This window comes from Nicotiana tabacum, chromosome 20 (genome assembly GCF_000715075.1).
Source record: "Nicotiana tabacum cultivar K326 chromosome 20, ASM71507v2, whole genome shotgun sequence".
Classification (NCBI taxonomy): domain Eukaryota; kingdom Viridiplantae; phylum Streptophyta; class Magnoliopsida; order Solanales; family Solanaceae; genus Nicotiana; species Nicotiana tabacum.
The window spans coordinates 127,341,097-127,364,299 of NC_134099.1; the positions used below are offsets into that span (position 1 = coordinate 127,341,097).

Genomic DNA, 23,203 nt, shown 5'->3' on the forward strand with positions numbered 1-23,203 from the left:
CACAATTGTTTTAGGTTTATACTGAAAATGCTTCCTTTAGTGACAACCTGTATCTGAACCCTCTTTTTATATCTCGAAGAGGGTATGCATACAAGTCATCTGTGCTAATAACTTCTTGTGCTTCCACTGCAAATTTGCCCTATTCGGAACAAAACGGAGTAAATTAGTCGGGAGAATGAATTTTGAATATCATATGATTAAAATGTTAACAAGAAAATCTTGTCATTCTACCAATTAAAATGGAAAATCTAACAAAATATACCACCATTATTCTATGTAGACTCTGTTAATGGATTGTTTTTCAAGAATGATCAAGACCAATTTTAACAACTTGCAATTCTGCAATTTGACATATGGAATCAGAGCTTAATGAATTATCTAGAAGGGATGTACTCCAACAAAAGTCTTACGGATATATACGGTCAACACTACAAGACCAAACTCTACGCGCCAATGTAGACTACATTTGGTTACCCAAAATTATTTTTCCACAAACCTAAACTAAGGCAATTGATTTTGAAAATAGTTTTTTTTGTTTTTGTTTTGGGGGGCAACGTAGTCAAAATGTTTTTAAAAAGACAAGGAAAAAAAATTAGATCGCTTATCCTAAAATAACACGAGATTTCGAAAAACATTTTCTCGAAAATTAATTTAAAAGACAATTCTGTAAAATTATTTTCCGAAAACTAAATCTAGTTACCACTTTTAGTTTTAGTTACGGGAAAAGAATAGATACAAATAACAGCCCGTCCATCCATAGTTGAAAGCTTCAAAATGAAGTCAATTGATTTCTGGAAAAGGAAATGTTCAACGTTATGCTGCAAAGAACAAAGCATAAGTAACATAAAAAATCGTTTTATTATTGAAGCAAAACAATATTTTTTTGTATGAAAAGTAACATGCTGAATATAAACAGCTTCCTGCGTTTAGGTTGAAAAGAGGAAATTATTTGGGGGAAACTTTTTTTAAAAAATATTTTATAAAAACTGAAAGAATTTTGAATTTGTTCCCCTACATTATGCTTTTTAATTAAGGAAATTTTCGTTCATATACCATATAGGAAACTATATTACCAAATATGTTCATAGTTTGCATATTACCCTTTATGCTAATAGTATTTCTACATAATATAGACAAAGCATTAAATAAGGAATCATTGTAGCTGTAGGCTTTCTTATTTAGGCGCGCTAAAATTGAGGGATTAAATATTCTTCCAGATCTTCCACAACGCAAATTACGCACATTAATCTTCTTCGTCATTTTCGTTTCAAATTTAACGTCTCTGCTTTTTCGATAATCTGTGTTTCAAACTTTTTTCTGATTTCACAAATCAAAAACGATTAAATCTTCTACAATTCTTCTACATCAAATGCAATTATGTCCAAATTTTAGTAATACAAAGCAAAGGAAAAGAGAGCAGCAATTCCACCATTGACAGCCATTAAAAAGCTTTGAAGCTTTGAATTCAAATTTGGGTTTTCAAAAATCATTATTTGTTTGGATTGGGTGTTGTTGCAAATAATTGGGAATATGGTTTGGAGTTATAACTCAATTTTGAGGGGTTTTGGTGAAGATTAGACTTGATTTTGGTTGAATTTCGGATTGAAACTCGAAGAAGAAGAAGAAGAAGAAGAAGAAGAAGAAGAAGAAGAAGAAGAAGAAGAAGAAGAAGAAGAAGAAGAAGAAGAAGAAGAAGAAGAAGAAGACATGACATACATTATATTGCAGAAATTGTAGATAAATTGTAGAAAAATTGTATTCTGTTGTTTATTTATTTTTCTTTTATTCATTTAACTATTGTATGAAAGTTGAACAATATTGTATAAAAATTATATTTAAGTGGTATATATTATAGTTGTATATAACTTAGTAGAAATAATGTAAGAAAATTGTAGATAATTTGTAGATAAGTTGTATAATATATAATTAGTTGTATGAAAATTATTTTTACTATATATAAATCAGATACAAAATATACAAAAGACATATTGTATAAATTTTGTATAAAATTTGTATGTAAGTTTTATGTTATTGTAGTTGTATTTCATTCAGTGGAAATAATGTGTGAAAGTTGTAGAAAATTGTAAATAAGTTGTATTCCTCTATAACCGGGAGATGTTGGCATATCAAGTAACTTTAGTGTTGCAGACGAACATGCATGAAAATAAAGATAAATTCTGTTATGAACAGTTTGTAGAAATTTTGTAGATAATTTGTAGAAACATTGAAATTCTGTATTTTCATATTAATTTTTCAAATAATATGCAGTTTTATTGTAGAATAAATGTAGAAAATAAGTCATTGTGAGTCTTATTTGACTCATTCCTCACATTCAACCTATTCTAAAAATTCACGCCTCTTTAAATACAGTACAACCATACTTTCTTGGATTTAAAGGTATAGCAATATATATACCTTAAAAAACATCTTCTCCTCTGCATAAGTTAGCTCCAAAACAGACGAAGTGGAATAACAAGCTCCCATTAAAACTTTTAACATAAAAACACAAAGCTTAAATTTTATGTTATTGTAGTTATATTTAACTGGGTGGAAATAATGTGTGAAAGTTGTAGAAAATTATAGATAAGTTGTATTCCTCTATAACGGGAGATGTTGGCATATCAAGTAACTTTAGTGTTACAGACGAACATGCACGAAAATAAAGATAAATTCTGTTATGAACAGTTTGTAAAAATTTTGTAGATAATTTGTAGAAACATTGAAATTCTGTATTTTCATATTAATTTGTCAAATGATATGTAGTTTTGTTGTAGATTAAATGTAGAAAATAAGTCATTGTGAGTCTTATTTGACTCATTACTCACATTCAACCTATTCTACAAATTCGCGCATCTTTAAATACAATATAACCATACTTTCTTGAAGTTAAAGGTATAGCAATATATATAACTTAAAAAACATCTTCTTCTCTACACAAGTTAGCTCCAAAACAGACGAAGTGGAATAACAAGCTCTCATCAAAACTTTTAACACAAAAACACAAAAGCTCAAAAATAAATAAACAACAGTCTACAATTTTTCTACAATTTATCGACAATTGCTGCAATATAATGTATGTTATGTCTTCTTCTTCGAGTTTCAATCCGAAATTCAGCCAAAACCAATTCTAATCTTCACCAAAATCCCTCAAAATTGAGATATAAACTCCAAAGCATATTCTCAATTATTTATAACAACACTCATTTCAAAAAAATAATGATTCTTGAAAACCCAAATTTGAATTCAAAGCTTTTTAATGGCTGTCAATGGTGGAATTGCTGCTCTCTTTTCCTTCCTCTTATATTACTGAAAGAACCCGAAATCATAACCATCAAATCGACCAGGCTTGTGCTCATCTTCCCCGGGCACAAAAACATTGGGACAAGATTGCAGAGGTGTCGACAGTGTCTTGGCTATGGAAGAAATAATGGGATTTTGATACAGAAATCATGGGTGTGGGAGGGAAACGCGGGTGAAGGTGTGGGAATTGGAGAGAGAAACGTGGAGGGAGTGGTATTAAAAAGAATATATAGTACCATTAAATTAGGAGTGTAATTAATACCCTTAAAACCCACTAATGATATATAAATGATAATTAAGTATACTAAATGTAATTATATCAAACTTTAAACATTGAAGGTAATATAGTTTCCTATATGGTATAGGAATATAAAAATTCCTTTTATAATTAAGAGTCTTTTCATAATTTACGGTTACGATCCAAGTCCATGGTAAGTATTGTCCGCTTTTGTCCAACAAACCTTACGAATTTGGCTTTTGAGTTATGCTACATCCAGCATTAAAAGAGCGCAAATATTTAAACTCGTACTTTATAAAGTTCTTTACTTTTCTATTCCATTTTGATGTGAAATTCTATTTGATTCGCCTTCGTCAGCCCGCCACTCCGTAATGGCGTCATCTGTCCAATGACACATAGTACAAGTGACAAAGACGAAGGTCATTCCATTTCTCCATAAGAACTTGATTATACATTTCTATTTATTCCCTCATGTAATTGGTTTTGTATCAATTTAAAAATTGACTTGAACTTAATCATCTCCGAATGAAATATCTTAAAATTTAACTATTTTTAAAATGTGAAAAGTTTCATATTGTGGTACTTATAGTTTAATTTGTCTTTGGATTTATACAATATTTAAATAAATATCTGTTAAAGTTACATTTATATTTCTTAATAAGATCTAAAAGTTTTGTAATTATCCTTTGGTGTGAACAGCTCTCTAATATATGCCATAAGACAGAAATAAAAGTGAATTCAATGGGTAGGGAATTACTATTAGAGATTCCTTTTTTTTAAAAAAATTCGTTCTCGTTCTTGCTTGGCCCATCTCTATTGTAATGCGTGTCTATTGCGTGTAAGAGACCGTGTCGAGAGATGAAAAGTTCTCTTTTTCTTTTTTTTCCTTTTAATTTTTTCTGCAGGTTTTGATATCTCATCCGTCCAGTATTCTATATGATCCGATTAGATTTGAATTCGCACGATTTTTTTTATAGTAGGAATAAATCGCTTCTTAACACATGCGATTATATGCTCAAGACTCGAACCTAAAATTTTAAATTAAGAACGAAAAAATATTTATTACTCCACTACAATTTTTATTGGTGTGTGAAGTCCTATTAGTGGTGGAGAGTGCCAAAGATGATATACCCTTTATATGGATTTGGTTTATGCATAAAAATGTAGTTCCAGTCACAACCCTGTATCAGGTGTTGGCTGTTTGGACAAGGAGATTTATTGATTGTTTTGCCAAGCTTCTAAATTAGCTTATTTTGAGTTTTTTTTAAAAAGTGTTTTTCTTAAAAGTATTTTTTGTAAGAAATAGTTTGTGTTGACTAGTTAATTGAAAAAACACTTTTGAGCAATAATTAATGTTGGGCTAAACTTTTAAAAAGTGTTTCTAAATATATATTTTTTCAAAAACACTTTTTTGAAAAGTGCTTTTAAGAAGAAGCTACTTTTTCAACTTCTCCAAAACTGTTTGAGAACCAGAAAAAGTAGCTTCTCCCCAGAAGCAGAAGCAATTTTGATTTTTTTCTTTTACCACAACTATCCTTAACAAAATATAATATATACCAAATAACTTTACTTATTTTAAAGCTAATACTTAGGATATTAATGTATAAGTACTTTTCTAATTTTATTTTTTGGATAGTTTTCTAATATATAGTGACTTCAGGGTGAATACTTTTATATTTGTTGAATGATTTTTAATATATTTAAATCATTTTAAAATAATTAAAGTAATTTTTATTTTTATATTTTACTTAAATATAATAAAAGGATTTAATTATTGTCTTTCATAATAAATTTTTTAAACTATTTATTTACTTATGATATTAACTATTAAGTAAATCTCTTATGTCCTTATTCGTAATTTGATCTTAAAACCAATTTTTTAAAAGGTTGGACAAACATAAATTATTGTTAAAAATATTTTTTAGATTGATTAACCAAATACAAATAACGGGGTGTTTCCCAATACATAGCAAAAGTGCATATTTAAACAAACGGTGTTTTGACTAAATGTATACACATATTTTAAATTGCACATGCATACTAATTTTTTTCATACATTAGACCAACATTTAACAAAAAATAATTCTCATCATAAAATATTCATTATTAATCCATGTGCTACAATACATGCAACTAATCTTTGCATAACTTGTCGCTTTATCAAATAATTACTAAGAGTTTGTTTGGATTGGCTTTAAAAAGTAGTTTATCAGTTAAAAATCAAAAGTCAGATGTTGGTAATACTTAATTTTTGATTTTTGGCTTATTTTTGTATTTTTTATGCGTAAAAGTAAGTGCTTTTAAGCACTTTTTATCATTGTCATACATTACAAAAACTTAGAAAAATACTTAAAATCCAATAAACACTTAAAATAAGTTAATCCAAACACTCTCTTAATTTTGAAATGAAGTTCTTATAGTTAATTTTGAAATGAAGTTCTTATAGTTAATTGTATAGTATAAAGTGAAACCAGGATCATTAACTGTAATTCCAATCACAAATAAAAAGTTCATGACTTAAAATTGATGAGATAATGAGGTGTCAGGTTCAATTCGTATTGAAGTGTCAGTTTGTTCTCTCTTATAAGTTGGATTATTATTGGTTATACCTACTGACAGAGGCGGACCCGGGATTTTAGCGTGATGGGGGCACTATTGTATGCTAATCATTAGCGATAAAATTCGGCATGCAACTCTTTGAAAACTTAATATTATGAGGACTTATCATTCAAGTATAAACAAAAAGAAATTCTAAAGAAAAAGAAAGCACTAAACAAAGAGAGATTTTTTTAGAAAATGGATGTTATGGGAATGGAAGGGAAGGTGTTTGATTAATCATGTTTCACACTTTAAATTTCTAGTATTTTAATAATAAAAAAGGGCGAGTAATCAAAAGGGTCGTTCAAACTTTAAATTATCAAAATTTACTAAAGAAATCAAGATTAAGGATATGTTAATAGTCCAAGAACTGAAGAAGAGTTTCAAACTCGTAGTTGCCGTTGCCGAGTCGCAGTCAAAGTAATGGTTGAAGAAGGTTGTGGTAGAAGGATTTGTATTTTTCTATTTGTAAAGCGATAAGTTACAATTTGAGGCTTTTAATTTTAAGGTAGGTATTTGAAAAAGAATAAAACTAATTAAGTCGACTATTATGTATTAGTACCAGGCTATAGTTGAATTCCAAAAAGAATATAAAAGTTGAAAATAAAGCAATTTGCTAAGCTATAGTTGAATTCCAAAAAGAAGATAAAAGTTGAAAATAAAGCAATTTGCTAAGTATTAAGTATAAAAACGGTTGTATTCCAAGAACCAAAACAAAAAGGATAAAAGGCTGAAGAAAGGTTCGAACCCACGTCATCCAGCAAAGGAGCAAGCTTGAATGCCAAACGCGACCACTTTTCCATCCACTTTTTCATGTCTGGGGCACACTTTAAATATTTAAGGGATCCCATATATGTACAAATACATACATATATATATATATATATATATATATATATATATATATATATATATATATATATATATATATATATATATATATATATATATATATATATAGTTTTTGTCGAGGTTAACGGGGTCCCGTGACCCCTCAACCCGAAACGTAGGTCCGCCTCTGCCTCTTATATTTCTTCCATCAAAAGATACAAGTAATTTTTTTAACTAATATCATCCTACTAATTAGCTGTGACGACTCGGCCGATCGTCTTAAGAATTAATGCCCCGGTCCCCTATTAACTACTTTTCCGAGTTTATTTCAGCTATTTTGATTTGCCGGGATGTTTGGTTTTGAGTTTCGGAGAGTTTTGGGACACTTAGTCCTTAAATGAGAGTTTAAGTGTTGGAAAGTTGGCCGTAGTCGGAACAATGTGAAAACGACCTCGGAATAAAAATATGATGGTTCCGTTAGCTATGTTGGGTGATTCCGAGGTTAGAAGCGTGTTCAGATTGTGTTTTGGAGGTCCGTAGCTAATTTAGGCTTGAAATGCCAAAAAGTTGAATTTTTTGAAGTTTCCGGTTCGATAGTGAGATTTTGATCCGAGGGTCGTAATGTAATTTCGGAAGTTGGAGTAGCTCCGTATTCTTTAATGTGACGTATGTGCAAAATTTCAGGTCTTTCGGACGAGGTTTGATAGACTTTTTGATCGAAAGCGTATTTTGAGGAATTTGGAGTTCTTAGGCTTAAATCCTTGGTTAATTCGAGGTTTCGATGTTGTTTTAAGTGTTTTAAGGATTTGTACAATTTTGAATAAGGTATTAGGTGATGTTTGTGCTTTTGGCTGAGGTCCCGGGGGCCTCGGGGTGATTTCAGATGGTTAACGACACATTGAGGAACATGTTGCAGCTGCTGTATTTTTTGCTGCTTCTGGTATTTTCGCATCTGCGATTTGGGGACCGCAGATGCGAAGCCGCAGAAGCGGAATTTGGGAATTCCTCAGGAATTGCAGAAGCGGTGCAATTACCGCAGAAGCGGTACCCCATCTGCTGACTAGGAGTCGCAGATGCGGAATCTGGCCTTAAGTGGGAAGTCGCAGATGCGACATTTATTCCGCAGAAGCGATGTGGCCCCAGGCCCGCAGATGCGGAAATCACTCAGCAGAACATATAAATAGTTGCCTTCGCGAATTTGAGCTATTCTTTCACCTTTTTCATCCGGGTTTGAAGCTTTTGAGAGAGATTTTTGAGGAAAACAAAGGAGAATCACTTGGAGGTAACATTTTTGACTTCATAACTCGTTTTTATATGATTAAAAACCTAATTAGTGGTGAAAATTTTGGAAAAAATGGGTAATTAGGGCTTGAGTTTAAGAGATCTCTAAATGAGGATTTGAGGGGCCATTTGGACTCCGATTTCAATGTTCTTGTTATGTATAGATTCGTGAGAGTACGAGGTTTCTGAAAATATAAATTTTGCCTGATTCCGAGATGTGGGACCGAGGGGCATTTTGGTCATTTTACATAATTTCGCGTATTAGCTTAGACTTTAATTGTAGAATCAGTTACTTGAAGTGTTATTTACATTATGCAAATGAATTGAATAGATTTGGGCTATTTGTAGTCGAGTACTCGTGGCAAAGACGTGGTGTCAGGTTGATTTTGAGCTGATTCGAGGTAAGTGGCTTGTCTAACCTTGTGTGGGGGACCTTCCCTCTTAGGATATGAAATATTTGATAATTGAAATGTCTTGTACGTGAGGTGACGAGCGCGTACTTGAGCTAATTGTTGAAAATCCGATTTTTCCTTAAGTATTTAAAATGAGTCTTTTTCCCTGTTTTATTTTACTTGCGAATTTTGCCTGTTGCTAGTTTAGAAAAGTATGTTTAGCTGACTTAATTGCCTATTTGCTTAAACTGTCTTAATTGCATTACGTGAAACATGTTAGGCTAGAATTAACTGTTTACTTGGTACGAAATTTAGCTTAATTGGGTATTCTTGTGTTGCTGTTGTGTGTTTTTACTTTGGGACTATGGGACGGCATCCCGGGAGATTCCCTGTACGTATTTATGATCTGAACTGAGGTGCGGGATACCAAGAGATCCCTGACACGTATATTGAGAATACCAAGAGATCCTCGGGATACCGAGAGATCCCTAACATATATTGAGGATACCAAGAGATCCTCGGGATACCGAGAGATCCCTAGCATATATTGAGGATACCAAGAGATCCTCGGGATACCGAGAGATCCCTAGCATATATTGAGGATACCAAGAGATCCTCGAGATATCAAGAGATCCCCGGTTATCATCCTTGTTATGAGTGGTACTTCCTTGTGGTTTGCCTTCATCTCTGTTTCCGTTGTTATGCTCTTATTATCCTGTGTAGATTCTTACTGTAGATTCTCAATTGTACTGCTTATCTTATCCTGTCATCTTTATATTTATTTAATCTCACTAGGGCCCTGACCTTCCTCGTCACTACCCAATCGAGGTTAGGCTTGGCACTTATTGAGTACCGTTGTAGTGTACTCATGCCTCTTCTACGCATGTTTTTCATGTGCAGATCCAGGTACCGCTACTCAGGCCTATCATCCTTGAGGAGGCGACTGCTCTAGAGACTTCGAGGTACATCTATCGCGTCCGCAGACCGAGAAGTCCCTTTCTATTCCTGCTTTAGTATTTAGCCCTTCTGTATTTTTCTGTTCTTATTAGGCATTCCGGAGTTAGAGCTATGTAGTATTGATAGTAGCTTGTGATTCATGGATTTTCGGGTATTGGATTTTATGTTTTGGTATTGAGAGTTGAATATGGCGTATGCCGAGTGGCACATTTAAATACTATTATTACTTTATTACTTTTTAAAGTTGTTTTACTTCCGCAAATTTTGGTTTTCTTCCGCAATTTAGGCTTATCTAGTCGTAGAGACTAAGTGCCGTCACGATGGTTCACGGAGGGCGAACCGGGGTCGTAACATTAGCCCTCCATTTCAATTTATCTGGCATAATTTGATCGAACTAAGTTTAAAGGGAAGAACAAGATTCTGAAACCTACTCTTGAACATGCCGTGAGATTTCTTTAAATGTAAAAGCATATCATTAAGAGATCGTTTGGCTATTGAACAAATTATACTGAAATTATAATATGAAATTTAAATTAGAACAACATTATTTAGTGAATATACTTTTAGTGGTATATATTTGGTTCATTGGATGAAAAACAAAATATTACAAAGTATAATATAAAATGTGTTTGGTTTTCCACTAGATAAGTTGGGATATATTTTTATTATTAATTTTAACCTTAGATTTTCTAAAGGACTTTTGAGAGAAGAACCTTAGAGAAAGGCATCTCGATCACTTTGATATTTAGGAACCCGTTTGACCATAGATTTTATCAAAATATATTTGGATTTTTTTGACAAAACGTATTTGTTCATAAATTTTATTCATATTTTGGCAAATTCTCAAAATCCAAAACCCAAATCCTAAAACCAGCTCCAAACTATTATATATATTTTGGCCCAAAATATTACTATTATATATAGTTTTTTAAAATTGCTCCAAACTTTTGTATTTTTTAAAAGAGCCCACCACTTATTATTTTGTAACAATACTGCTTCATCTTCTCGGTCATCTGATAGTGTATTATGTAGTCCATTATAAAAATGATAATTTTGTACCAAATTTATTTATATTCAGGACTATGGTTTGCGATAATATAATGAATGTTATTGATGGGTACTACTGGGTATTTGTGATAGTTTTTAGAACTTGTGGGTATAAGTTATGTTTTATTTTTTTCAAAAAAAAAAAAGAAAGTAAAATATGTTTTGAAAACTGATGTCTAAACACATTTTTATTTTGAGAAATTTTCATAAAGCACTATATTTTAGTAATAATTAGCTAGCTATAGATACCATTTGCTATATTACGGATTATAGATACGTTTTCTGTTGTTATAAGATGTATTAGATGTATTTAAGCTGCTGTATTCATGAATACAGTAGCAAATATAGGCGTGAATTAGGGAAGTCCAGCTAATCAGTGTAGACACCGGATTTTTGACCCTCCCCGAGAATTTTCACATATTTAGCGTGAATATGTGAAATTGGGTCTAATATAGCCATTTTAACTATTTTACTTTATTTTTGTTGCAAAAAAAAGAAAAAAATCACAAAAATACATATATAAATTTTAGTTTATGTATTTCTCATAAACTTGAAAAAATACAAAAATTGTACTTTATTTTGGTACTTTATATAAATTCGAAAATTACAAAAAATAATTCTATTAATGTTTATACAAAACATGTTACTTTATATTTTATCTTTATATTAAAAACGAAAATTACAAAAAATAGTCTTATTAGTATTTTTTAGTTATCTTGAAAAAAAATATTTAAAAAAATCTAGTTTTGTGTTAATTATTAGTCTTATTTTTATAGTTATTTTGGCTTACATAATCAGTTAAGCAACGTCGTGTTCCTATTTCTCGGGTCCGAGAAAAAGAATAATATTCGAGTTCAAACTTACCCGCTTTTAGGCCTAATTTTCGGACCTAACCCATAATAAACCGAGTCCATGACACATGGGGAACCCCACCACGCGTGGGGAACACAAGCCTCGAACCCCACCACGCGTGGGGCTCATTTTTCTGGACAAATGAGCATTAATACACGGACAAAAACATTTTTGGAAGAGGGGGGATTTTTTTAAAAATTTTTGAACGGACGATTGAAATTTGGAGGATAGGAACTGTTCATCCTTCTTCTTCAAGAAGAAGGAACAAAACCCTACAGAAGAGACCACGAACCAAACCAGTGACCCCCTCCCAACGCCTGAACCACCTCCTCCTCCTAGCCCCCTCCATCGTCGCTACAAGCCACCAGTCCAACTCCATCACCATCTCGTCCAAACACCTACCCAAAACCAGCCGCGACGCCACCCCCTCACGTCCGGCGACCATAGCCCAAAACCTCCCCGTCAACCATCGATCACTACCCCAAAACCACCAACAAACCACCCTCGCATCCCCAACAGTCATCTACCACCACCGCTGCCCGCTACCATTCGTACCAGCGCGATCGCCACCACCCTCACTGCCCGTCGAAAGACAACTAGCGAATACCACCGGAAAAACCAGCAGTCCGCCATTGCTATTTCATCCTTCTCCAGTCGCAGAACCAACCCCATCTCGCCTCCTCAGCCCCACGTCCAAACGACTGCCTGCAACGTCCAGCCATGGATGACCCTCCATAGCCTCCTCCTCCCTCACATCCAAACGACCCCTTCTGTTGCATTCTCTCGAGCCAACATGCTGCGTTGAGAAAATCCAGCAGCCAACATCTCGTGCGTTGACTGTTTTTGCCGAGCTTTCCGTCTCCATTGAGGTCGTCGTTGTTCGTCGAGGTCCAGTACGTCGAGGTTGTCCCGAGGTTTCGTCGTTGTTCCTCGTGCAGTGAGGTCCGGCTTGAGTTTCGTCGGGGTCGTGTTTGTCGTTCTGAGGTTGTCGAGGTTCAAAGGTTAGTAAACCTCGATGTATTGGATAAAGAAATTTTACGTTCAATGTTCGAAGATGCAATATATAAATTGATATGATAATCTTCTGCTTATGTTTTCATCGTATGCATTTTTGCTCATTTTGCGTTATTTGATTCTTGTTTATTCGATGTCATTCAATTAAGTTGGACTAGTTGTTTTAGGACACAAGTTTGACGTTAATTTGTTCGTCCTTTCCTTCGCTTATTTCATTCGGACAAAAAAAATTATTATTAGTGCATGTTGTTACTACTCCCGAAATACGCATTCGCTAAAACTCCTTTTATTAAACTTCTAACAAGTTATGAGATTTTAGTTGTAAAGAAGCTGTAAGGTTTAGTATGGTTAAAGGCATAAAACGACATCCTTTAAAATAATAATAAAAAAAAATAAAAACAATAAAAAATGAGACGAGCCTCGACAAACAAAAAATGTAGAAGCTGCGGGGCCCTCTAAATGTATATATATTAAAACACTTAGAATTCGGGACAGGCCGTTTAGCGAATTTTACGGCCTTCCCCAAAATAACAATACGCTAGTTGCGTTAGGCACGTCTTTAATAATTTATCTTCCGTAATTCGGGTGCACATTTATGTGACCCAAATCCAAATCTCAACCAAGTCGAGATATGTCAAACAACCACGGGTGCATTGATGTAACGTGGTTCGAGGTATGTTTTCACGACGTTGCAATTCTCGTAAAATAATAACAATAATTGATAAAGCGGTAAAAAGGTAAAGTTGGCACATTAGTTCATATTCGTATAAAATCAGATAATCAAGCCGAATATAACAGTTGAGCGACCGTGCTAGAACCACGGAACTCGGGAATGCCTAACACCTTCTCCCGGGTTAACAGAATTCCTTATCCGGATTTCTGGTACGCAGACTGTAATATGGAGTCATTCTTTTCCTCGATTCGGGATTAAAATTGGTGACTTGGGACACCCTAAATCTTCCAAGTGGCGACTCTGAAATAAATAAACCAATCCCGTTTCGATTGTCCTTTAATTGGAAAAAACTCCCCTGACCCTCGCGGGTGCGGAAAAAGGAGGTGTGACAGCTCTGGCGACTCTGCTGGGGATTAGACCCAGAACCACTGGTTCAGGGTTAAGAATTTGAGCTTAGAATAATTGTTATTATTTGGCTTTATTTATTATCTGATTATTACATGTTTTGAGCCTAATGTGCTAAATGCTGCTTTTACCGCTTGATATTATTTGAACTGTATATAAACTGTGCCGAAACCTTTCTCTTCTTACCTCCGGGGATGTGCTTACTGGTTGAGACTCCCTATTCTGTTAGTGTCATACCCTGAATAAAAGAGGCTCGGAAAGTTTCTAAGCCGGCTGGCCTTTTGGTTCCCGGAAAGGAGCTCCTTCCTCAGCTCGAGTTGTCCGCTCGGGTACACCGTCTAGAACACCGACCCAGGTTTTTGAACCTAGTATAACAAAGCCACATGCCGGATCCCTAGTAGGAACGTTTATTTGCATCATGTGCACTTGACTTAGGGGACTCAACATAGGGGTTGGGTCCGTCTAGGACAAGCAACCTGAAAATAATAGACCATCTTTCGGCATCCTATGTGCTACATATTGTATTTAGTCAAGGGCGAATGGGTCATTTGGTCATTTCCAGCATGGTGTTATTTTAATCAAAGCATGGGGAACATTTGTGGAATCCAAGAAGCCTTGGAGTTCCCTATGTCCCCCACGCTTGCTTTTTGGGAAAGCACATGAGGAACATTTGTGGAATCCAAGAAGCCTTAGAATTCCCCTATGTCCCACACGCTTCATTTTTGAAAAGCACATGGGGAACATTTGCGGAATCCAAGAAGTCTTGAAATTTCCTATGTCCCCCATGCCACATTTTTGAAAATATAATAAATATAAAAAATATATATATATATATATATATATATATATATATATATATATATATATAAAATATATATGTATATATATAGAAAGAAACATTGGAAATTCAAAAAAAAAGATTGTGTATGTTTTCATCATCCACAAATTAGAAAATAGTGGAAAAGAGGAGAAAATAACAGTGTAGAGATGTGGCTACTTATTGTTAGAAAAAAGAAACCAATGTCCGAGTAGTATCGAAACTCTGCCGAAATTTTGAGAAAATGAAAAAATGTCTTATTAGTTTGTTATATTAAAAGCAAAGGAAAATAGAGAAAAAAAATCATCATTGTTCTGTCTTGTTTTTTTTCAAAAAATATAGAAAAGAAAATAGTTTGTTTTGCCATGAAAATGAAAATGAAAAAGAGTCTGGTTTTTAAAATATTTTATTTTATTTTATTTTGTTTGTCTATGAAAATGCCAAAAATAAAAATAAAAAGAGTCGGGCGTTGAATGTGATTTTATTATTTGTTCCAAAAAAAACAATGAAATACATAAATTATATTAATTTAAAAAACATATGAATACATTCATGGCATATAGCGAGACGGCGAATACAATGAAATACATAGAATACAACGGGATACATTGAAATACAATGAAAAAAAGACAGTGAATATAATGAAATACATGGAATACATCGAGATATATTAAATTACAATGAAAAAAAAAGACAATGAATACAATGAAATACATGAAAATACAGCATGATACGTTGAAAATACATTGAAATATATTAACAGAAAATCAAGTTGCTCAGCCCCAAACTCCATCGTCTTTGTTCAAGAACAAACCCTAATTTCCGGTAAATCTGCCGTCGAGTAAAAACACTGAATCTCACTGTTCCCACTGCTGGAAAAGAAATTTCACCATATAACAGAAGCCAAAACAATAGGCGGTTTCTTGAATTTTACCATGATTCGCCTGTTCTTAGGTTTGATTTCACGGGCTGTAATATCTTGGTTGTCGATCGCCAGTTTGAAATACTTTTCAGTAGTAGCGCTTTGGCTTTTTTTTCTTTCTCCAAAGAAAAAAGAGTGGGAATTTCTAGCGTTTTTGACTGGTGCGAATCTAATAATTGACTATGTATTATCAAATGCTGCGGTGGCAAGGAGTTTCACTGGATATTTATGGTGAGAGGAATTTTGAAATTGAGCATCGTGTTTCCATGGAATGGAGTAAGAGAATGATATGTATCAAAAGTAGAAAGAGAAAGAAAATAGTGTAACTAAATAGCGTATTTAGTGGCTTAGGGGTCGGAGGTAACCAAAATTAGATATTTTGCTATAAACATTAAAAAATATCTATAGAATATAATTTTTTTAAATAATATTTATTTAAAATAAATAAGGTGTTAACCTTTGTTATAGAAGGTAAAAATTCCTTTTATCTTCAAACCAAATTTCACCCAAATCAGATTTTTCAAAATAAATTTGGGAATCTATGATCGATATTTAATCTCAAGATTAGTAATTTCGAAATTGTTATCCCGCATAGAAGGAGGTATAAAAATTATATTACAATGGTGATATAATTAATCCCGAAATTAAAATTCAACTTAAATTTTTTGCATCTCTTATCCCACAATTCAAACGACTCCTACAAGTTAAATATTGAATTTGGGCTAAGTATTATTTTAAAAAATCAACCGATATAACTAAGGGAGTAGAACAGCTTGTTTAAAGCTTAATTCACCATATTTTAATTTCAATTATAGTTTTGTAAAAGTCTGCCATAAGAGTGATTACTTTTTCAAGAATCAAGAGTGCCCAATTTCTCTCTCTACCCTTTCTCTCTCTCTCTCTCTTTTTTTCTTTTTCCCAACAGACCAATATTACGCGGTCCAAATCGACCACAATATAAGCCCCTTTTTTAGGGTTCCAAAAAAACATCCTTACCTTTGTCTTTCAAATCCCCTTTATGTTTTTCTCTTTCCTTGTCTACTGAATTCCTCTCAACTCTCGTTACTTTTTCCTCTCATTTTAGTGAAACATAAGATTTGAGAGGCTTCAGAATTTAGAGGTATAAGGTAAAGCTTATTTTGGGGGTACTTGAATTTTGAATCAATTCTTTGATCATATTTAGGTTTTTGTGGGTTTTTCACGGATTTTCATTTGAAAGTTTGGATCTTTGTCTAAGATTGTTCCAATTGTGTATGTAAATTTGGGGTTTCAGCTGGGAAAATCTTGCTATTTGATTGTTTCATGTAAAATCAAGAAATGCCAGCTACAGATTATCAGGGGGCATCTGCATCTTTTACAACATTTGGACGGTCCATTTTGAGCATACGCAATCGTGATCAAGTACATTCCATGGAATCTGCTCATGAGGGAACAAGCCAAGAGCTTGAGCTTGAAGCTTTTCAAAAGCAAGTAGCTGATTGTTTCAATGATTTGGCATCTGCTGACTCTGATCAGCTTCTTTCGATTCCCTGGATTAGGAAACTTTTGGATGTGTTCCTTTCTTGCCAAGAACAGTTCAGGTCCATTGTGTTTAAGAATAAAGGGTGCTTGAATAAATCCCCTATGGACCGTTACATAACAGAATATTTCGAAAGGAGTTTGAAAGCATTGGATGTGTGTAATGCGATACGAGATGGGATTGAGCTGATTAGGCAGTGGAAGAAGCAGCTGGAGATTGTTTATTATGCGTTGGACAATCAGAGGAGTATTGGGGAAGGCCAAATTCGACGTTCCACGAAAGCCTTGATTGATTTGGCGATTGGCATGCTTGATGAAAAAGAGTCTAATTCAAGTTTTGCTCATAGAAACAGGTCGTTTGGACGAAACAATGCTCAGAAGGATCATAATTCATTGGGCCAATTTCGATCATTGTCGTGGAGTGTATCCCGGAATTGGTCTGCTGCTAAGCAGCTTCAAGCAATTGGTCAAAACTTAGTTGCTCCCAAAAGTAATGAAATTATTGCCACCAATGGATTAGCTGTAGCTGTTTTTACAATGAGCTATGTGCTTTACTTTGTTATGTGGGCGCTGGTCGCTGCAATTCCTTGCCAAGACCGTGGCCTTCAGACGCATTTTCATGTCACCAGGCAATTCATTTGGGGTGCTCCACTTCTCTCCCTCCACGAGAGGATATTGGAGGTGTCGAGGAAGAGGGAGCGTAGAAATGCTACTGGATTGTTGAAAGAGATTCATCAAATCGAGAAATGTGCGCGCCACATGAATGAACTGACTGATACCATTCACTTCCCCCTTTCAGAGGAAAAGGAAGGGGAAGTGAAGCAAAGAGTTCAAGAGCTTGGGCAAGTCTACTATGGCCTAAAAGACAGATTGGACCCTTTGGAGCGCCAGGTAAGACAAGTGTTTCATAGGATTGTTCGAAGCAGGACTGAGGGCCTCGGCTCTATTGGATGAAGGATTCATGAGTTACATAGGCAAAAAATTGAATCAAGGTTCCATTTAGAGTTGTAGTAGTCGAGTGTGTGCGTGTGTGCAACCATTGTTGGAAGAGCAGATTATGCTCTCAATTTTCCCCTTGTTTCTTTTCTTTTATTTTTGTTTGCCCTTTTTAAGAGGAGAAGAAGAGGGAGGATGAAATGGTGCAGTGTCCTAAAATAGTTTAAAGAGGTAAATTTATGTATTTATCACTATGTATTATGTAAAGAATACAAAATAGTTGGATCTTGGGTCCATGTTGTAGTGTTCATTGGGATAGTATTAAAGTTACTCAGTTTTCTTTTAGCTCTGTAACTGAGTTTCTTATTTTGTTTACATTGGCTGAATAAAAGGTGATATATATATATATATATATATATATATATATATATATATATATATATATACATACATATCACTAAATTCTGCATTTATTGAAGCTCTTGCATTCTATCTTTCTAATAAAGGAAATTAATCAGCAAGAAGGAAATTAGTTTCCAAGTTACTATCCATCCACATCGTAATGTGTTTAAAAGATGTTTAGCTGTCTATGATTCTATGAATAACCATCCATATAAGGAATCTCTTATTTTTGCTTCATCTCTCTTCTCGTTTGGCATTTTTCTTTTAAGTATTTTATGATGGTGCCAAGCTATATTAGAACTTCTCTTGTTTCCCTTATTGTGATGGTTAACTGTTGTATTTTGGGTGTTTTCTCCAAATAGTTTTCACATGGTTTCTCGCAAGGGAGCTTTGGCGTAACCGGTAAAGTTGCTGCCATGTGACCCGGAGGTCACCGGTTCGAGCAGTGGAAACCGCTTCTTGTGGAAATGCAGAGTAAGTCTGCGTACAATAGATTCTTGTGGTCTTGCCCTTCTCCGGACCCCATAGCGGGAGCTTAGTGCACCGGGCTGTCTTAATTTTCATATAGTTTCTGATCTTTCATTCCGCAAGTCTGTTTTCTTTGCATTCCACAGCTTACTGGTCACAACTGTTTTCTCCTATTGCATGGGATTACACTTTCTTTTTTTAGTTCTCATTTTCTCCTAACTCAGAAATTACCCTTTGATATCCAAGGTCTTGATCTCTGGAATTCTTATTATTATTTCTGACATGAGTGCTAGCTTTGTCATCGACCGTCTCTCGGGTCAATAACAGAACTTTGTTAATGACTTATTAAAAGTTTTTTGACCAATGATTATCTGAAGAAGTTGCTGTTTTCTTCTTGAAGTTTTCTGATCTTTCAGGAATACTTATTAAACAATTCTCAGCATGTGAGTTGAAAGGTGGTTATGGTCTCAAGATCTTGGTCAAACCTGTGGCTTTCTTGTTGACCGAATCAAAAGTTTTCTTAATGGTAGGAACGGCAGCAATTCTAGTCAAAGAAAGGCATCTTCAGGTAATGACCAATTTGCCATCATGTTCTTACTTTCCTTTTTCTTGCTCATTTATTTGATAGGATTTTGTTAGACAAGGTTTTCTTACATTTTTGTCTTGAGCAACATTTCGATCTCATGCTGGTGTGGTTTATTAAAGGTGTCCTTTTGTTTTCATTATAATGAATAAACAACAGGTGATAGGGTAAATATGCTTTACATTGTCGGTGCATAAATCCGGTAAACTATTGGTCATTTTAAATCAGAATCCAATATTTTCAACATTTAACGATGTATTCATGTCTTTGGAATCAAAGAAAAAATCCTCAGTTTAAAGGCGAACTTGTACAAAACTTTGTAAGCAAACTTTCGTCCACCTTGAACTCATCATGAAAGTATAATTGGTTATGAAGCAAAGCATATGTGCTTTTCTCTCATGCTTTTTATTAGTATTTGACTTTAAATCGTTATTTTTACTTGATCAATCAAGTTTTCTCCAACAATCACCAAAAATGGATTGGGAATTGGGATCCAATGTAACAAGAGTTGCAGATGATTTCACCTCCACTGAATTCCTTCAATTTGAGAAAGATCGAGCTGGCTTTCTTTTCCAGTCTGCAGAAACAAACACTATGTTCATCCTCACAGCTCGTTTGAAAGGTTAGCTCTAGTGTGTTTGGAATGACGGAAGTTACTTTCTGGAAATATATTCTATGAGAAAGTTATGTCCTAGTGTTTGATTACTATCATAAGGGAGAAAATGACTTCCTCGCTTTATGACCGGAAGTCATTTTCTTTACAACAACCTTATTTTTTAACCTTCCTATTACTTGCTCCATCTAATACTTACATTATTATTTATCTTTAGTACTAAAAAATTTCTTAAAAACACGATCCAATTTGCTAATATTATTACCTGTCTTTAGTATATATTTTTTCCGGAAAATATTTTCTACTCCAACCAAACACCATGAAAACAGAGAACGTTTTACATGGAACATGACTTCTGTAATACCATATACAGTCAGATAAATATGTCTTCAGTGTTTCTTGCCTTAATATTATTTATGGGAGGCATTGGTTATTTTATTTGATTGTGGAAAAACTATGTGTAGGTTATAAACGAGGAAACATAAAGATTGATATTAATGAGGAAAGGAGTATGATGGTGATAACATGTGAGAAGCCGGTCCAAGAGACTGTAATGGTGGGGTGGACAGTGCTAAAAAAAGATGTAGAAATTAGAAAATTTACAAAGGCTTTCAAGATTCCAAATGGGGTGATCTTGGATCAAATTATGACTAATTTTAATGAGGAAGAATCCGTTCTGACTATTACAATGCCAAAGAGAGTGAAGGGAATCCTTGGAATTGGAATTCAGGAAGTGAAGCAGCCAGAGTTTGTTAAAGAAATGCCACAAAAACCATTGGAGGAAAAGGCTTTGGCAGAACAAGTGAGTCAAGAAAGAGAGATGCAATTTCCAGGTTTTCCATCAGTTAAGGAAGATGTCAAAAAACATGGTGCTAAAGATGAAGTTCCTCGAATGGAAAACGAAATGCCAAAAGTAGAACAGAAGAGCCAGAAGATCGATGATATGGTTGAAGAAACAAGGGAAACTCATAGTGATCAAATAGGTGATGATAAAGTTGAATCAAGGAGTTTGAAAGATCAGCTTAAAGACGACAAAGTTTGTGAAAAAGCAAATGGAATTCAAGAAGAAGAGAAAACTGGAGAAGAGGATGAGGAGAAGCTGCCTCAGAGAAGGAGCAAGATGTTTGTACCTGTAATTGCAGGCTCAGCTGTAATATTATCTCTTGTTGTCTTTGCGATTCATTTCATGAGAAATCCTGAAAAAAGAAAAGGTTAGGACTTAGGACAAAGAAGATTGTATAATACAATTACCTGATTTTAAAGAAAAAAGAACATTGTATATACACATTTTACTTTCAAAACTTTTTTTGGATCCCCATTTAGGTTATATCCGAAGTTTATAAATTTTTGTAAGTTTACCTACTTTGAGAACAACTTCATACATTTTCGCGTCTGAAGTTACTAATTTTGCCTGTAGTATCAAGCTTTACATCCATATGTGAAGTCTAGCCATAGACAATTAGGAAGGAAGCAAGCCTAGCAATTCCAAACTTCACACAAATGTCTGACATTTTAATGAATAGCTGGCATACTTTCCCTGCGCCTTCTGAGAAGAGACTCCTTCATAATATTAGCACAAAATGAAGCTTTTTTTTTGAACAGTAAGTAGAAGGTTTTATTGATATAAACCAGCACTAAGGTGGTATTCTGGTATGTATATCCAAAAAGCAACGATATTTTTCCTTCAATCGGAATTCTTTAAGAGTTTTCATGCTGAAGGCTACATCTTGTTACCATCTCCAAACTTGTAGGTGATTCTTTCAACAAATCCCCAATCCAGTGACATGATTACTGCATCATTCACTTTGCTTGCCTTAGCTTTTTTCGGTTACATACCTCCATAAAATTATCAAGGAATAAACATTCGAGCAATATAATATATCAATCTGATGAGGATGGACAAAACATGCCGCTTGAGTTGATTTTTATTAAACATGAATGAAAGCAATAAGTTTCTACAGATATATATATAATATATATATATATATTAGTTTGCTTGCCTACCACATCCTATGTAGGAACAACACATTAATTATTAGAGAGTGGTTTCCATTTAAACCCTTGCATAGTTGTCTTGTGCAATATTTAAAGATCATGAGAATCAATTATGGCATCTTATTCTCCACTCAAATTAGTTACTATGATAATTCCTTTCGTATGCTCACTGTGAACACCAGTAGACGCCAGGGGTTGATAGCTCGTGGCTTGCGAATATCGTCTGCCATGAACATTGTCTACTAAATCTGGCCTTGGCCTTAAGACCCTATTCATTGAATCAAGATCGCTCAGGTTAGTTATGCTTATTCCATTCGCACACTCATTGTGAACACCAGTAGACGCCGTGGGTTGATAGCTCCTGTCTTGAGAGTATCGGCCGCCGCGCAGATTGTAAAAATCTGCTCGTAAGACCATATCAACTGACTCACGATCAGTCAAGTTAATTCCATTGGTATATTCACTGTGAACACCAACGGTAGACGCCATTGGTTGTTGATAGTTGTGCGGAAAAGCTCTGAACTCTTGATGCAGGTTTTGTTGAGCCATGAATTCATCATCATCGAATATGCACAACATAATTTCTTGAAACGTACGTGCGATTCATAACCTAGGGGATGATGAACTGATGCGTAATGTCGTCGTACTCTAGGAGAATGATCATAGGGGCACCTTATAATTCGAATATTACGCGGATGGACTTGTCTCGAACGTTGAAGATTACCATTATAATTGGGAGAAGAAGAATATATGATGTAGGAAATTATGATGGGCTAGTTGTGCGTAAGAGCGATGAGTATGGGGATTACTCATGGTTTCTTTGATCTAACAAAAGCAGGGGAGAAATTAAAAAATAGCCAGATTTACAACTGATCGTTCAAAAATAGCTCAGTTTCAAAAGTAATCGAAATTTAGTCACTTTTCATTGTAAAGATAAAACTGAGCGAAAACACTGTTCAAAACACGAAAAATACGCCAGTATATTATACTGGAGTTCCAGCATAAGTATGCTTGAATTCCAGCATAATATGATGGAGTTCCAGCATAAGTACACTAGAACTCCAGCATAATATACTGGAGTTCCAGCAAGTATAATTGTCCAGTATAATATACTGGAGTTTGGAGCACCGGTGCTCCAGTCTCCAGTATATTATACTGGAGTCAGCAAAGTATACCGGTCCAGCATAATATGCTGGAGTTCATACACAGGTGCACCGAACTCCAGTATATTATGCTGGACCGGTCTCTGTTGCAGCAAAATAGTGGCTATTTTTCATTGACTTCGTAAACGCTGACTATTTTGAATGACCAGTCCGAAAATTAACTATACCGTGCTATTTTTACAAAAATTACTTATTTTG

The 23,203-nt window shown here is 34.3% G+C and overlaps 2 protein-coding genes across 5 annotated transcripts; both read left to right on the forward strand.

The window, feature by feature from the left end:
• Window positions 1-16,249: 16,249 nt before the first annotated feature.
• Window positions 16,250-18,135, forward strand: LOC107806122 (protein BYPASS1-LIKE-like). Its single transcript, XM_016630233.2, has one exon. The coding sequence runs from the start codon at window positions 16,645-16,647 to the stop codon at window positions 17,797-17,799; it is 1,155 nt and encodes a 384-aa protein (XP_016485719.1). The 5' UTR covers window positions 16,250-16,644; the 3' UTR covers window positions 17,800-18,135.
• Window positions 18,136-18,269: 134 nt separating this feature from the next.
• Window positions 18,270-21,174, forward strand: LOC107806120 (uncharacterized). 4 transcript variants are annotated; one of them, XM_016630230.2, is made up of 4 exons: window positions 18,270-18,657; window positions 19,052-19,219; window positions 19,687-19,856; window positions 20,312-21,174. In XM_016630230.2, the coding sequence occupies exons 3-4, from the start codon at window positions 19,709-19,711 to the stop codon at window positions 21,061-21,063; spliced, it is 900 nt and encodes a 299-aa protein (XP_016485716.2). In that variant the 5' UTR covers window positions 18,270-18,657; window positions 19,052-19,219; window positions 19,687-19,708; the 3' UTR covers window positions 21,064-21,174. The 4 variants fall into 4 exon arrangements, with proteins under 4 accessions (XP_016485716.2, XP_016485717.2, XP_075097428.1 ...); XM_016630231.2 differs by having other exon boundaries at window positions 19,068-19,219; XM_075241327.1 differs by having other exon boundaries at window positions 18,270-19,219.
• The last annotated feature ends 2,029 nt before the right edge of the window (window positions 21,175-23,203 follow it).

Coding starts and splice junctions, on each gene's coding strand:
- LOC107806122 (XM_016630233.2), top strand. CDS start 16,645: ATGCCAGCTACAGATTATCAGGGGGCATCTGCATCTTTTACAACATTT.
- LOC107806120 (XM_075241326.1), top strand. CDS start 19,604: ATGAAGCAAAGCATATGTGCTTTTCTCTCATGCTTTTTATTAGTATTT. Junction 19,857..20,311: donor CCTCACAGCTCGTTTGAAAG/GTTAGCTCTAGT, acceptor AACTATGTGTAG/GTTATAAACGAGGAAACATA.